At 44.7% G+C, this 17,571-nt stretch overlaps 1 protein-coding gene across 1 annotated transcript in view; it reads right to left on the bottom strand.

The window, feature by feature from the left end:
- The window catches only part of LOC137320687 (lactosylceramide alpha-2,3-sialyltransferase-like), a 142,332-nt gene that overhangs the window by 17,863 nt on the left and 106,898 nt on the right, over positions 1–17,571 (bottom strand). The window contains exons 4-5 of the mRNA XM_067982373.1: positions 4,519–4,862; positions 3,438–3,624 (exon numbers count right to left, since the gene is read on the bottom strand). Coding sequence (XP_067838474.1) covers positions 3,438–3,624; positions 4,519–4,862 — 531 coding nt within the window. The remainder of the gene's footprint in view (positions 1–3,437; positions 3,625–4,518; positions 4,863–17,571) is intronic.

Below are 17,571 nucleotides of genomic sequence, written 5' to 3'. Positions count from 1 at the left end.
AACAGTATTACCAATTCAAGACACAGGGTTGAACCAATAAGTGGTGTTTATTTACAGAAGGCAGATGAGAATAGTTTTCACAGCAAGATATATTTTCCCTACAATTCTCAATATGTAAAACAATAAAGATCCAACTCACTTTTTCCTCTAAATATCGTCACTAACCATATGTTTACTTACTATTACCTTAGACTAGCCTGATTGCGCTTGTTAGGCTGGTAGAAATCTTTAAACCACTCAGTATTACAACCAATGGCTGCATACGCACTGATTTACTGTTGTAATGTAAGGAAACACAGCCGCCAATTTGAGCTCAGCAAGGTCCTGTTGGGTATTGACTATTGATTACTTGTTGAAACTACTGAAATTGTATGATTAACTACTGCTGTTAACAAAGTGCAAACTAATGTATATAGGCACAGAATGATAGTTTACACCCAGGGTATTAAAATAAATAGTTAAGGAAAGATAATTTCCTCAAGCTCTCTAAATTCAGGAATTGTCCCTATGGATTGGAAAATTGCAAATGTCGCTTCATTATTCGGCCAAAACAAACTTGCACCTTGAGGAAAATCTAGTAGACAAATGGGTGAGTTCAAACTGAAGGTATTCCCATGTGTAGCATTGGGAGTTAATCCCTTACTGTAGCATAACAAGAATACAAGTTTAAAAATTCAAGACAGGCAAAAATCCATTTAGCCACAGTTCCATTCCTTATATCCCTTAAAATTTTTCTTTTCAAATGTTGAAAAGGAGTTAACGATACCTAAATTTAGCTCAAACTGTCTCACATCAACCAGTTCAGAATGTGTTATCGTTTACACTACCAGCCTCCCATCAGGATCCGCACCAGCGGATTATCAAAGAAGTCGGACAACAAAGTCATAGAATCATATAATCTTACAGCACAAGGGGAGGCCATTCGGCCCATCATGTCTGTGCCAGCTTGAACACCTCAATTAAATCTCCCCTTATCATTCTCTGCTCTAAGGAGAACAATCCCAGCTTCTCTAGTCTTGCCACATAACTGAAGTCCCTCATCACTGGTAATATTCTGGTAAATCTCCTCTGCACCGCTCCATCTGGTATGTCCCTTGATCTTGTTGCATCTATTTTCTGCTGGGACAAAGGTTTCATTAGCCATGGTTGCACCATGTAGAAGTTAACTCCCTATCCTTCCTGTTTCTTCAAAGATTTGACAGTCTCAGAATGCAAAGTTTGCCCTAGGAAGAGTGCAAGACATGCATTATTGTCATTGTAGACTGATTAGGGAAAGCCAGCACGGATTTGTTAAAGGCAAATCGTGTTTAACTAACCTGATAGAGTTTTTTGATGAGGTAACAGAGAGGGTAGATGAGGGCAAGGCAGTTGATGTGGTGTATATGGACTTTCAAAAGGCATTTGATAAAGTGCTGTACGGTAGGCTTATCATTAAGATTGCGGCCCATGGAATAAAGGAGGCAGTAGCAACATGGATACAGAATTGGCTAAGTGACAGGAAACAGAGAGTAGTGGTGAACGGTTGTTTTTCAGACTGGAGGGAGGTGTACAATAGTGTTCCCCAGGGGTCAGTGCTTGGACCACTGCTTTTCTTGATATATATTAATGACTTGGACTTGGGTGTACAGGGCACAATTTCAAAATTTGCAGATGACACAAAACTTCGAAGTAAACACTGAGGAGGATAGTGATAGACTTCAAGAGGATATAGACAGGCTGGTGGCATGGGCAGACACGTAGCAGATGAAATTTAAGGCAGAAAATGTGAAGTGATACATTTCGGTAGGAAGAACGAGGAGAGGCAATATAAACTAGAATCACAACTCTAAAAGGGGTACAGGAACATAGAGATCTGGGGGTATATGTGCACCTAGAAGTAAAGGGAATTAGGGGTTATGGGGAGCAGGCAGGAAATTGGACATGAATTTAAATTTGAGGTTAGGATCAGATCAGCCATGATCTTATTGAATGGCGGAGCAGGCTCGAGGGGCCGATTGGCCTACTCCTGCTCCTATTTCTTATGTTCGTAAATCGTTGAAGGTGGCAGGGCAAGTTGAGAAAGCGGTAAAAAAGCATACAGGATCCTGGGCTTTATAAATAGAGGCATAGAGTACAAAAGTATGAAAGTCATGATGAACCTTTATAGAACACAGGTTCAGCCACAACTGGAGTATTGTGTTCAGTTCTGGGCAACGCACTTTAGGAAAGATGTGAAGGCCTTAGAGAGGGTGCAGAAAAGATTTACCAGAATGATTCCAGGGATGAGGGATTTCAGTTACGTGGATAGACTAGAGAAGCTGGGGTTGTTCTCCTTGGAACAGAGACGGTTGCGAGGAGATTTGATTGAGGTATTCAAAATCATGAAGGGTCTAGACAGAATAGATAGAGAGAAACTGTTCCCACTGGCAGAAGGGTCAAGAACCAGAGGACATACATTTAAGATGATTGATTGGCAAAAGAACCAAAGGTGACATGAGGAAAAACTTTTTTACACAGCGAGTGGTTAGGATCTGGAATGCACTGCCCGAGGAGGTGTTGGAGGCAGATTCAATCATGGCCTTCAAAAGGGAACTGGATAAGTACTTGAAAGGAAAAAAATTGCACAGCTACATGGACAGGGCGGGGGAATAGGACTACCTGGATTGCTCTTGCATAAAGCCGGCGCGGACTCAATGGGCCGAATGGCCTCCTTCCGTGCTATAACCTTTCTATGATTCTATCTTCTGATGGGTGTCACATACCATTTCTTGTTGGTGGAATAATCACCCTTCCTGTTTAAGTATGACTTAGGATTGTTGGTTGGTGCACAAATGGCTAAGTGCATACAACAACAATGTCCTGTACCTTGGTAAAACCTCAAATTTGGAAAATATCAGTTGTTTATGCTGCTAATGATCGTCACTGCTGGGTGCATGGCAAAACAGGATTTCAGTTACCTCCTCAACGGAGCAGTGGACAGCACCACAACTGATTTGTGTGCTGTTCTCGATGGATGGACCCTGTAGCATAAAGATTGGGTGGCAGTAGTGAACTTCACTGCCATTGTTAATGACTGTCCATGCAGATCTTCATGAACCACTGACAAACCTCAGTCACAGCCTCTCTACTGACCACGTGCCTCATCATGCCCAGATGGTTGACTCTTTTGCAGCAGATCTATTGCAAGGGTAGTTTATTAAGTTACACATCTCCTATATCCTCTGCATTCTCAGGCCACCCTCTCCTGCTGCATTAGATACCCAGCAAAGGCAACTGCACCCATAGTCTAGGCTTAAAACTCCTCTGTACTGTTCACTTCTGCCAATACTGTAGTGATAGTTTAAAATCTTGAGCTACCTGAAGCAATAAGGATGCAATGTGTTCAAGTATATTAACCGCTGTTGCAAATAACAAAGTGCATCAGTAGGAAGTGTTGACATTTTAGTGAACCTACTCACCACTTGTTCCTTTTTGATCATAGCCTTCAGCCAGCTGAAATCTACCCCCTTGTACATGACAGCAACAAACAGCATGTAAGGATCATAGTCAAGTAGAGATTTTGGTGCTCCCTCTGGATAGCTCATTCTTATAGTGGTTTTGTTACCAACATCTCGAGTGAATCCTTGGATTGGTGCATTGTTCAGCCTAAGTGGGAAGAACATAAATTTCTTGATAGGTAAATAAAATTACAAGAACAATTTGAATTACACTTTTCTTTAAGTTTATATGCATCAGTGAATTTCTATCACTGAATACTTAATTGGGGTGGCTTGCCATAACTATAGCTTCATACAATCAGATATATTGTGAAATCATCAACTGCATGGAAGACAAAAATTTTCAAAATGGTGAATATTTAACAGCTTTGTGCAAGGCTTAAGGACAAGTCACGGAACATAGATCTAAAGATCACAATCAAGATATGCTAATTTTCATTTGTCAAAGCATCCTGATATGTAATTTGTCAAGAGACCTTCTTACCAGTATCGTATGCATTTAAGTCAAAAACATCCCAACCATTCTGAAGCTGAAATTCTAAATACCTTCCTCGATGATGGGAGAGAAACACATCTCTAGCTGGTATTTGAAGTTGAAAAGCAACATCATGTAGCATACCTAGCAAGTGATAAATGCATGGTAAACTCAATAGATGCCTAACTTCACCTGCAGGAAAACTCCCTAGTACCATTAGCTTCTTGGGATGACTGTGCTTCTATTTTAGGATCACATGATCTCACAGGGACAGATCTGTGCAGCATTTAGTTATCTCTATTAAATACCTTTGAATTACACTTTTTAATCTTCATTACATTGAGAACATAAGAAATTGACGGGCAGGAAAAGACCAGATGGTTCATCAAGTCTGCCCCACCCCATGATGGCCAGATATCATGACTAAAAAAAGCTAGTTATGTTACATTTAGACAGACAGACACATTAAAATCAAAGCAAAAATGTTTTTAAAGCATCACAAGTCATTTGAGCAGTGCTCTCTTGTAGAAATGTGACTGGTATATGCAAATATGTAATATTCTGTACCTGATGACGACATCAAATGTATCCAAATAGGGTCCAAGACCTAACCCCCGTAGTATTCCACCACTTCCTAAGACAACACAGCGCTTGCAGGGCTTACTTTCCAGTTCTTCTGGCAGTGATACCGTGGGCATGAGATCAATGAGTCGGTAAAAACTATTCTTGTGTGTGTTGAAACCAAATGGGGTGTTATACTTGAATACAGTGTCACGTAAAATGGAATTTCTCTCCAGAAAAGGACGCATGTTGAGGTCATATTTGTGAGGAAACAAAATAGCCATCTGTTGCTGAACAAAGGACTGCCGACATTTTTGCCCTAACACTTTTTCAGCATATCTCTGAGCATTCTGTAAAAGAAAAAAAAACACATAATTAATATATCTGTAAAAGTGTCTACAGTAGCTTCTAAACAAAAAAATAATTTTCAAGAATGTTTCTTACGACATTTCCATTATTATCTCCAGACAAATAAAGACAGGCTTAATTTACTATAACAAGAGATTTGAATTTGTGATAGATTGGTCTTAAAGCCTCTGTGTAACTGCATCTTGTGCTCCTAATACAAGTAATACGTTGTTAGTAAAGGAGAAAATCAATGCAATAGTGAGGAAGGATATTGGCTTGGAAAATCACGATGTGGAATCTGTATGGGTGGAGCTAAGAAACACCAAGGGGCAGAAAACATTGGTGGGGGTTGTCTATAGGCCCCCAAACAATAGTGGAGATGTAGGGTAGGGCATTAAACAGGAAATTAGAGACGCATGCAAGAAGGGTACAACTATAATCATGGTGACTTTAATCTACATATAGATTGGTCAAACCAAATTAGCAATAATACTGTTGAGGAGGAATTCCTGGAGTGTGTACGTGATGGTTTTCTAGACCAATATGTTGAGGAATCAACTAGAGAATAGGCGATCCGAGAATGTCTCATGTGCAATGAGAAAGGATTAATTAACAATCTTGTTGTACGGGGTCCTTTAGGGAAGAGCGACCATAACATGATAGAATTCCTCATTAAGATGGAGAGTGAAGTAGTTGAATCCGAAACAAGGGTCCCGAATCTAGATAAAGGAAATTATGAAAGTATGAGGTGCGGGTTGGCTGTGATAGATTGAGGAACTTTACTAAAAGGGATGACGGTGGATAGGCAATGGCTAATATTTAAAGAACGTGTGCAGGAATTACAACAATTATTCATTCCTGTCTGGCGCAAAAATAAAACAGGAAAGGTGGCTCAACCATGGCTTACAAAAGAAATTTGGGATAGTATTAGATCCCAAGAGGCGACATATAAAATTGCCAGAAAAAGCGGCAAGCCTGAGGATTGGGAGCGGTTTAGAATTCAGCAAAGGAGGACAAAGAGATTGATTAAGAGGGGAAAAATAGAGTATGAGAGTAAACCAGCAGGGAACATAAAAACTGACTGTAAAAGCTTCTATAAATAAGTCAAGAGAAAAAGATTAGTGAAGACAAATGTAGGACCCTTACAGTCAGAAATGGAGGAAATTATAATGGGGAACAAAGAAATGGCAGAACAATTAAACACATACTTTGGTTCTGTCTTCACAAAGGAGGATACAAATGACCTCCCAGAAATGTTAGGGAACCAAGGGTCAGGTGAGAGGGAGGAACTGAAGGAAACCAATATTAGTAAAAAAATAGTGCCAGGGAAATTAATGGGGCTCAAGGCTGAGAAATCCCCAGGGCCTGATAATCTACATCCCAGAGTACTAAAGGAACTGGCCCTGGAAATAGTGGATGCATTGGTGATCATTTTCCAAAATTCTATAGACTCTGGAACAGTTCCTACAGATTGGAGGGTGGCAAATGTAACCCCACTATTTAAAAAAGGAGGGAGAGAAAAAACAGGGAATTACAGACCAGTTAGTCTAACATCAGTAGTGGGGAAAATGCTAGAGTCTATTATAAAAGATGTGATAACAGAACACTTGGAAGGCATTAACGGGATTGGACAAAGTTGGCATGGGTTTATGGAAGGCAAATCATGCTTAACAAATCTACTGGAGTTTTTTGAGGATGTAACTAGTAGAATAGATAGGGGAGAGCCAGTGGATGTGGTGTATTTGGATTTTCAGAAGGCTTTTGATAAGGTCCCACACAAGAGGTTAGTGTGCAAAATTAAAGTGGGGTTGGGGGGAATATACTGGCATGGATTGAGAATTGGTTGACAGACAGGAAACAGAGAGTAGGAATAAACGGGTCTTTTTCCGGGTGGCAGACAGTGACTAGTGGGGTACCGCAGGGATCAGTGCTTGGGCCCCAGCTATTCACAATATATATCGATGATTTGGATGAGGAAACTAAATGTATCATTTCCAAGTTTGCAGATGACACAAAGCTGGGGTGGAATGTGAGCTGTGAGGAGGATGTAAAGAGGCTCCAAGAACATGGCAGATGCAGTATAACATAGATAAATGTGAGGTTATCCACTTTGGTTGTAAAAACAGAAAGGCAGGTTATTATCTGAATGGCGACAGATTGGGAAAAGGGGAGGTGCAACGAGACCTGGGTGTCCTTGTACACCAGTCGCTGAAAGCGAGCATTCAGGTGCAGCAAGCAGTTAGGAAGGAGAATGGTATGTTGGCCTTCATTGCAAGAGGATTTGAGTACAGGAGCAGGGATGTCTTACTGCAGTTGTACGGGGCCTTGATGAGACCACATCTGGAGTATTGTGTGCAGTTTTGGTCTCCTTATCTGAGGAAGAATGTCCTTGCCCTGGAGGGAGTGCAACGAAAGTTTACCAGACTGATTCCTGGGATGGCAGGACTGATGTACGAGGAGAGATTGGGTCGACTAGGCCTATATTCACTCGAGTTTAGAAGAATGAGAGGTGATCTCATCGAAACATATAAAATTCTAACAGGACTAGACAGACTAGATGCAGGGAGGATGTTCCCATTGGCTGGGGAGTCCAGAACCAGGGGTCACAGTCTCAGGATACGGAGTATGCCATTTAGAACCGAGATGAGGAGAAATTTCTTCACTCAGAGGGTGGTGAACCTGTGGAATTCTCTACCACAGAAGGCAGTGGAGGCCAAGTCATTAGATGTTTTCAAAAAGGAGATAAGATATATTTCTTAATGCTAAAGGGATCAAGGGATATGGCGAAAAAGCGGGAACAGGGTACTGAGTTAGACGATCAGCCACGATCATTTTGAATGGCGGAGCAGGCCCGAAGGGCCGAATGGCCTCCTTTTGCTCCTATTTTCTATGTTTCTATGATTCAATATCAATACCTGTAGGAAAACAGTCACAGGTCATTTCCTCAGGACTTCTCCTGCTCTACCGCCGTAACTTGGAGGAAACCCTGTAAACACATTCAGCTCCACGCAACTGTCCATTCTTACCTTTTCATACATTTACATCAACGGCTTCTATTCCTTCCCTTGCATCATTACCTCCAAGTCCAAGAATCTATCCCTGTCCCTCTGCTCTTCCTTATTTGTGCGCTGCCCTGATCAATATCACAGCAGGCGTATGGACAGCTTTCACATGTTGATGATACCCAGCTGTACCTCTCCTTTACTTCTCTTAACCCCTCGACTGCCTCTGTGCTGTCAGACTGCTTATCTGATAAAGTCTTGGATGAGTCACAATTTCCTTGTGGTAAAAGTGCCCTAAAAATTGAGTTTTCAATAGAAAGAGTTAAGAATCATGAGTACTTCAAGACAACAATGAACCTTCACACCCCAGGTTGCTGAGGCCACAAAAGTAGAGGCCAAGCATGCTAGGAATGACTCAGAAACATTATCTGACATTAGCCTTCAATAACAAGAAAACTGATCAAGGAATTATGGGGAGTCTGGTTTTTGTTTTCTCGTTAAAATTGGGTCATTATAAGTCCTTGACAGGAATCTTGTTTATGGTGATTGACACCTAAAAGAAGAATCCTTGCAGCACATGGATCACCCATACTGGCCAGCTATTAGAAAAGGAGGTTTTACTTTGAGAACTAAATGTATAAAAGATGGTGACTGTAACACCCAAAAAAGGGAAGTCTCAAGAGTCGGCTGTTACAGGTGAACAGAACTTCTGACAAAGACAGGTTGCTGGTCAGAGAAGCATGAACTGATCAAAAAAAGTTCAGATGTTTATTCAGATATAGGCAATTGTTTAAATGCATCACTTGTATTTAAGTTTCCCTGAGACTAGGGGAAGTTACATTTTAATTAGCTCTGGTCCAAATATAGTTACCAACGCGCAAGATGGAATTACCCGGAGAAAAGACATGACATAAGAGGCAACGGATATCATATCAACAGATGGAGGTTCACCACACTGATGTCCCAGGACAGCAACACGAGCATCCCAGAAGGTGAAACAACCAATTCTACTGCGTTGACTAGGGAGGATGCATTTCTTTAAGATCCAAGAATAATTACTAAAGCTGCAAGCTCATCAGCAATAAGCTGAACAAGAGTTTTAACATATCCATCATATATGTTATTCAAATCCAGTTAATTTGTTAGCTATAGAAAATGTTTAATTGTAAACTAACAGAGTCAACTTTATACTAATTTTGGACATTGACTCAGATGGTTCCTGGGCTGGCAGCTCCCTACAGAGCTCCTCTGTCCATTGCCATCCTTTGCCATTTTCTCGTAATCTCCTCGGCTCCACTGCTTAAGATCCCCTTCCTGCTCAGCGTGCCTGTTGGGAACTAATCTCGCCAATCACGTTCCTTTTCCACTTGTCCACCCACAATGCCCCTTTTGACTGTGCCAGATCAACAATCACACCCTTCTCCGCATTACCCGCCAGAACATCCATTTACTCGCGAGCTAGGTCCTTTTTTAAATTCGTTCATGGGATGTGGGCGTCGCTGGCAATGCCAGCATTTATTGCCCATCACTAATTGCCCTTGAGAAGGTGGTGGTGAGCCGCCTTCTTGAACCGCTGCAGTCCGTGTAGCAAAGGTTCTCCCACAGTGCTGTTAGGTAGGGAGTTCCAGGATTTTGACCCAGCGACGATGAAGGAACAGCGATATATTTCAAAGTCAGGATGATGTGTGACTTGGGGGGGAATGTGCAGGTGGTGTTGTTCCCATGTGCCTGCTGCCCTTGTCCTTCTAGATGGTAGAGGTCATGGGTTTGGGAGGTGCTGTCGAAGAAGCGTTGGTGAGTTGCTGCAGTGCATCATGTGGATAGGACACACTGCAGCCACTGTGCGCCGGCTGGTTTGTGCTGGATGATGTTGAGCTTCTTGACTGTTGTTGGAGCTGCACTCATCCTGGCAAGTGGAGAGTATTCCATCACACTCCTGACCTGTGCCTTGTAGATGGTGGAAAGGCTTTGGGAGTCAGGAGGTGAGTCACTCGCCACAGAATACCCAGCCTCTGATCTGCTCTTGTAGGCACAGTATTTATATGGCTGGTCCAGTTAAGTTTCTGGTCAATGGTGACCCCCAGGATGTTGATGGTGGGGGATTCGGCTATGGTAATGCCGTTGAACATCAAGAGGAGGTGGTTAGACTCTCTCTCATTGGAGATGGTCATTGCCTGGCATTTGTTTGGCGCGAATGTTACTTGCCACTTATCAGCCCATTTCTGCATGCGGGCACGGACTACTTCATTATCTGAGGGGTTGCAAATGGAATTGAACACTGTGCAATCATCAGCAAACATCCCCATTTCTGACCTTATGATGGAGGGAAGGTCATTGATGAAGCAGCTGAAGATGGTTGGGCCGAGGACACTGCCCTGAGGAACTGGGGCTGAGATAATTGGCCTCCAACGACGATATTGTGGATGACTGCATTATCACAGCTTTGATGGAAAGTTGGTTCAGAGGTAACGACACCTACCCCTTACTAAAGCTTTCCTGCTTGGCTATACGTTCCACCATTTGCCCCACCCAAACTATTGTGGTGGCCCTAATCACCAAAACACACCTTAGTCACTCCCCCTATTCCTCTGACGTTCTCGGCTTTCTCCTCCTTGATCCACCCCTCTTGCCTTTCCTTTAAAATCTCGTTCTTTACCCACCGGACCCCACCGCCAAAACCCAACTTCGAGTTTCTCACTAACATATCCTCATGTCTTTCCACGCTCAGCCCCTGTAATGAGATACTCCTCATCGCGATGCTTTCAATTAAAACTCACTTTGGCCTGTCTCCTGATCTCACTGACCTCCTGTTCTCCCTTAACCTCTCCCTCCATATAAACTCTCCTGTACTTATTCAACGGCCATTCCTCCACCATGCCATCTCACAAGGCCTCTCTATTCCCACCGTCTCAATCACAGACAGGACCATCTTCGACCACTTCCTTGTATCCGTCACCACCCAAATCCTCCTACCCCCTTCCAACCCCACTTCCCTCTGCACCCACCCGTTAGAAATTCTTCTCCAAGTCACGTACAACTGCATTTACAAACTTTCAAATACCAAGCATTGGCCCTCCATTCACCATACTTCATCAGCACCACACTTGCTCAATCACTCCCTCACCTCAACATCTAATGCCCATCCCAGTAAAACCCTTACTCTCTTCCACCCTGGTTGTTACCCCGATGCAGAAGCAAAGATGGGGGCCATACGTCCAAGAGGCATAGACTTGAACGTTTCTGGTGCATAACTGATTGAGCCACCCGTCACCAGATTTGGCTGTACCAAATGAAGCATTATCGGGCCTCATTCTCCTCTATCAAAATCGCTCATTACTCCAGGATCATCATGAAAACCAAAGATTACCCCAAGCTTCTTTTTTCCGTTAGCATCCATCTCCTTAAAGCCCTCCCCTGCCCTCTCCACCCTCAACTCTAAGGAGTTTGTGGACTTCTTTGTCACTAAAATTGAGACCATCCACTCAGTTGCCCCTTCTCCTTGCCAACCAAGTCAAACCTCCCCCAAGGGTCCCCACTGACCAAACCCTGGACCCACGTCTTTCTCTAGTTTCTCTCCTATCTCCCCTCATGTCCTTTCTGAGCTCATCTTGTCCATGCCACCCACTTCCTGCTCTCGACCCTATCCTCACTAAACTGCTAACCACTCAACTTCCCTTCCCAGCTGACGTCGTAAATAGTTCCCTCAGGTACTGACTGTCCCTCTCCTCTTCAAAACCACCGTCATAACAGGGGGATGGCAGGGGGACGGGAACCTGAGTGTAAATTCAGAAGGGACAGAATCAGAACTGGAGATAGAAAGCAGAAAATTAGTAAGTGACTTAGGAAGGCAGAGGAAACAAAGGTTCGAAAATAAGTAGTAAGGGAGTTGGCAGTGTTTAAAGGTATACACCTCAATGCAGGGAGTATAGTGAATAAGGCAGATGAGCTGACAGACACGTGGCAGTGCGATATCTTAGCTATTACAGAAACATGGCTTAAAGAGGGGCAGGAATGGCAGCTCAACGTTCCTGGTTACAGGGTTTTAAGACGAGAGAGAGGGGATAAAAAAGGAGGGGGGGTGCCAATTTTAGTTAAAGAAACAATTACAGCTATGAGGAGGGTTTATATGTTAGACAGATCATCAAATGAGGCCATATGTGTTGAGCTAAGGAACAAAAAAAAGGCAGTCACACTACTAGGAGTGTACTATAATCCCCCAAGAGGGAGACAGAAGAGCAAATATGTAGGCAAATTTCCGAGAAGTGCAAAAACAGTAGGGCAATAATAGTTGGGGATTTCAACTAGCCTAATAATAACTGGGACACAAACAATATGAAGAGTATAGAGGGTGCAAAATTCTTAAATTGCATTCAGGAGAACTTTTTTAGCCAGTATGTAGCAAGCCCAACAAGAGAGTGGGCAGTTCTGGATTTAGTTTTAGGAAATGAGACTGGGCAGGTGGAAGGAGTAACAGTGGAAGAGCATTTTGGTGGAGGTGATCATAATTCAGTTAGTTTCAGCATAGTTATGGAAAAGGACAAAAATAGACCAGAGTAAAAGTTCTCAATTGGGGAAAGGCCAATTTTACTAAGCTAAGAAGTGATTTAGCAAAAGTGGACAGGAAACAGCTACTTGAAGGTAAATCAATGTCAGAGCAGTGGGAGGCATTCAAGGGGAAGATTCAAAGGGTGCAGAGTTTTTTTTTATTCATTCATGGCATGTGGGTGTCGCTGGCAAAGCCACCATATATTGCCCATCCCTAATTGTCCTTGAGATGGTGGTGGTGAACCACTTTCTTGAACCGCTGCAGTCCATGTAGTGAAGGTTCTCTCACAGTGCTGTTAGGAAGGGAGTTCCAGGATTTTGACCCAGCAACGATGAAGGAATGGCGATATATTTCCAAGTTGGGATGATGTGTGACTTGGAGGGGCATGTGCAGGTGGTGTTGTTCCCATGTGCCTGCTGCTCTTGTCCTTCCAGGTGGTAGAGGTCACAGGTTTGGGAGGTGCTGTCGAAGAAGCGTTGGCGAGTTGCTACAGTGCATCCTGTAGATGGTACATACTGCAGCCACGGTGCGCCGGTGAAGGGAGTGAATGTTTAGGGTGGTGGATGGGGTGCCAATCAAGTGGGCTGCTTTGTCCTGGATGGTGTCGAGCTTCTTGAGTGTTGTTGGAGCTGCACTCATCCAGGCAAGTGGAGAGTATACCATCTCACTCCTGACTTGTGCCTTGTAGATGGTGGAAAGGCTTTGGGGAGTCAGGAGGTGAGTCACTCGCCGCAGAATACCCAGCCTCTGACCTGCTCTTGTAGCCACAGTATTTATATGGCTGATCCAGTTAAGTTTCTGGTCAATGGTGACCCCCCCAGGATGTTGATGGTGGGGGATTCGGCGATGGTAATGCCGTTGAATGTCAAGGGGAGGTGGTCATTGCCTGGCACGAATGTTACTTGCCACTGATGAGCCCAAGCCTGGATGTTGTCCAGGTCTTGCTGCATGCGGGCTTGGACAGCTTCATTATTTGAGGGGTTGCGAATGGAACTGAACACTGAGCAATCATCAGCGAACATCTCCATTTCTCCAACAACCACTTTGTGCTAGGTCTGACTCCAGCCACTGGAGAGTTTTCCCCCTGATTCCCATTGACTTCAATTTTTTGGTACACTGCCATGAGGAACTTCTGCAGAGTAAACATATTCCCACAAAGAAAAAGGGTGGGGCTGCCAATTCTAGAGCCCCCTGGATGTCAAGGAGCATACAGGGTAAGATAAGGCAGAAAAGGATAGCTTATATCAGACACCAAGAACTCAATACGACAGAAAGCCTAGAGGAGTATAAAAAGAGCAGGGGTGAAATAAAAAAGGAAATTAGGAAAGCAAAGAGAGGGCATGAAAAAAATATTGGCAAGTAAAATCAAAGAAATCCCAAAGATGATTAAGAGCAAGAGGATAATTAAGGAAAGAGTAGGATCTATTAGAGACCAAAAAGGTAACCTATGTTTGGAGGTGGAAGATGTTGGTACGGTTCTTAATGAATACTTTGCGTCTGTCTTCACAAAAGAGAGGGACGATGCAGACATTGTAGTTAAGAAGGAGGAGTGTGAAATATTGGATGGGATAAACTTAGTGAGAGAGGAAGTATTAAGGGGATTAGCATCTTTGAAAGTAGATAAACCACCAGGCCCAGATGAAATGTATCCCAGGCTGTTAAGAGAAGCATGGGAGGAAATAGCAGAGGCTCTGACCATCATTTTACAATCTTCACTGGATACAGGCATGGTGCTGGAGGATCGGAGGACTGCTAACATTGTACCATTGTTTAATAAGGGAGCGAGGGATAGACCGAGTAATTACAGGCCAGTCAGTCTAACCTCAGTGGTGGGCAAATTATTAGAATTAATTCTGAGGGACAGGATAAACTGTCAGTTAGATAGGAGTAATCAAGGACAGGCAGCATGGATTTGTTAAGGGAAGGTCGTGTCTGAGTAACCTGATTGAATTTTTTGAGGAGGTAACGAGGAGGGTCGATGAGGATAGTGCATTTGATGTAGTCTCCATGGATTTTTAGCAAGGCTTTTTTGACAAGGTCCCACATGGCAGACAGGTCAAAAAAGTACAAGCCCATGGGAGAGTGGCAAGTTGGATCCAAAATTGGCGCAGTGGCAGGAAGCAAAGGGTGATGGTCGATGTGTGTTTTTGTGATTGGAAAGCTATTTCCAGTGGGGTTCCGCAGGGCTCAGTACTAGGTCCCTCGCTTTTTGTGATATATATTAATGATTTGTTCTTAAATGTAGGGGGTATGATTAAGAAGTTTGCAGATGATACAAAAATTGGCTGTGTGGTTGACAGTGAGGAGGAAAGCTGTGGACTGCAGGAAGATATAAATGGACTGGTCAGGTGGCCAGAAAAGTGGCAAATGGAATTCAATCCGGAGAAGTGTGAGGTAATGCATTTGGGGAGGGCAAACAAGGCAAGGGAGTACACAATAAATGGGAGGAAACTGAAAGGTGTAGAGCAAGTGAGGGACCTTGGAGTGCATGTCCACAGATCCCTGAAGGTAACAGGACAGGTAGATAAGATGGTTAATGCGGCATATGGAATACTTTCCTTTATTAGCTAAGGCATAGAATATAAGAGCAGGGAGGTTTTGCTAAAACACTAGTTAGGCCACAGCTTGAGTACTGCGTACAGTTCTGGTCACATTACAGGAAGGATGTAATTGCACTAGAGAGGATACAGAGGAGATTTACAAGGATGTTGCCAGGACTGGAGAATTTTAGCTATGAGGAAAGATTGGATAGGCTGGGGTGGTTCTCTTTGGAACAGAGGAGGCTGAGGGGTGATTTAATTGAGATGTACAAAATAATAAGGTACGTAGATAGAGTGGACAGGAAGGACCTATTTCCCTTGGCAGAGGTCAATAACCAGGTGGCATAGATTTAAAGTGATTGGTAGAAGGATTAGAAGTGAGCTGAGGAAAGATTTTCTCATCCAGAGGGTGGCAGGGTCTGCAACTTACTGCCTGAAAGGGTGGTAGAGGCAGAAACCCTCAAATCATTAAAAAAAGTACATGGATGTGCACCTGAAATGCCGTGACCTACAATGCTATGGACCAAATGCTGGAAGGTGGGATTAGGCTGGGTGGCTGATTTTCGGCTGGCGTGGACACGATGGGCCGAATGGCCTCCTTCTATGCTGTAAATTTTCTATGGTTCTGTGAACCTCTGAACCCTCCTCCTCAAAAAACCCACTCTCTACCCCTCTGACCTTGCAAACTACAGTCCCATCTCCAACTGCCCTTTCCTCTCCAAAGTTCTTGAACGTGAGGTCACCTCCCAAATCTACACCCACCTTTCCCACAACTCCTATTGTGACTGCACTCTCTCTCCTTGTCCGTCTCCATATCTCTACAGCCTTTGTCACAGTTGACCGCACCATCCTCCTCTAACGCCTCTCCTCTGTTGTCCAGCTCGGTGGGACTGTCCATGCTTGGCCCATTCACAGCTACCTCTGGAGTCCCCTAAGGATCTACCTTGGCCCCCCGTTCTCTTTCTCATCTACATGCTGTCCGTTAGCAACATCTTCAAAGATATGGGGCATGATTTTCACTCGGAGCTGGGAACCCAGTGATGGGTTGATGTTCACATGGGGAACCCAGAAGACAAGTGAGCGCATCGCAATCTGCGATCGAGGCTCAATTCGCGGTAGTTATTTATGCTTCCGGGTTCCCTGCGTGCCAGCCAGCCAGTTTGACAGGCTGACTGCCTGTCGGGGGGGAAAGGAGCTGCGAATTGGAGGGGAAGGAGAGATTGTGGGCCGTGGAGAAGATTTGGGGGGTGGGGGAGGGGGGGGCCTTGGAGAATCGTGGGGTGCGTGATCAGGTCGCAAGAACAGTCAGAAGTTGGAGAAGGCTGGAGACATCGAAAAAGGCTGGCCGGTAAAACTGGGGGGGGGTTGGTGTCACAGGATGAGTGGGGGGTGGTCGGAGACACTGCCGGGGGGGGGTCGGAGACACCGCGGTGGTGGGGGGGGGGGTGGTCGGAGACGCCGCAGGGGTTGGGTGGGTTGGTCAGAGACGCCGTGGTGGGGGGTGTGGTCGGAGACGCCGCGCAGGGGGGGTGGTGGTCGGAGATGCCGCGGGGGTGGGGTGGTCGGAGACACCACGGGGGGGGGGGGGGGGGGGGGGTGTGGGGTCGGAGACACCGTGGGGGGGGGGGTCAGAGACACAGGTGAGCTTGTTGGGCCTGCATGAAGCACTCCTGCTCCTCCAGGCCGACAAGGACTGCAATAAAGCACTCACCTCGTGGATCCGGCTCTTCTCGCCTCCTCTCACCTGACGAAAATCAGAAGCAATGGCGACCCCTGCAGGTAAGGTTTTACCTTTATAATCCACAAAAAATTAAGTGCCTCAACTATCGCCATGATGTACATTGCCCCTTTAACAATCCGCCCACCAGCATTAAGTAGTGACGGGACTTCCAGGTTACGGATGTGTGCACACCTAAAAGCGCCAGGTTTAAAACTGGAAGTGGGCACGTTGGAGCCAGGTTGCGGTCCCATTTCAAAAATCTGTTATTTTTACCTCCCACCCGCCCCCAACCTACCTGTTCTGTGGGGTTAAAATGACCCCCATGTGGTCTTGGTTCAACATGACGAAATCAAGCTCGACTTCTCCAGCACGTCTTTGGACCACTCCCCACTGCCTTTGTATTATTAGATCGCTTATCCAACATCCTCTCCTGGATGAGCCGCAATTGCCTCTACTGGGGAAAACTGAAGGCATCATTGTCAGCACCTCCCCAAACTCCGTACTCGTGCCACCAATTCCATCTTCCTCTTTGGCCACAGGCTCAGATTGCAGCTGACTGTTGGCAGCCTCGACATCCTTTTTGACTCTGAGCTGAGCTTCCAACCTCTTACCCTCTCCACCACAAAGACTGTCTACTATCACCTCCATAAATTTGCTCACCTCTACCCCTACCACACCTCATATGGTGCCAAAACGCTCATCAATGCTTTTGTGACATCCAGACTCGACTGTTCCAATGCTCTACTGGCCAGCCTCGCATCCTCCACTCTCTATAAACTTCAACTCATCAAAAACTCTGCTGCCATATCCTAACCTGCACCAAGTTCCACTCATCCATCAATGATGTAGCTTCCACAGCTTCCTGGGGCAGCAAATTCCACAGACCTACTACCCTCTGAGTGA

Source organism: Heptranchias perlo, chromosome 1 (genome assembly GCF_035084215.1).
Source record: "Heptranchias perlo isolate sHepPer1 chromosome 1, sHepPer1.hap1, whole genome shotgun sequence".
In the NCBI taxonomy this organism is placed as follows: Eukaryota; Metazoa; Chordata; class Chondrichthyes; order Hexanchiformes; family Hexanchidae; genus Heptranchias; species Heptranchias perlo.
This window is presented reverse-complemented; position numbering and strand designations above follow the sequence as displayed.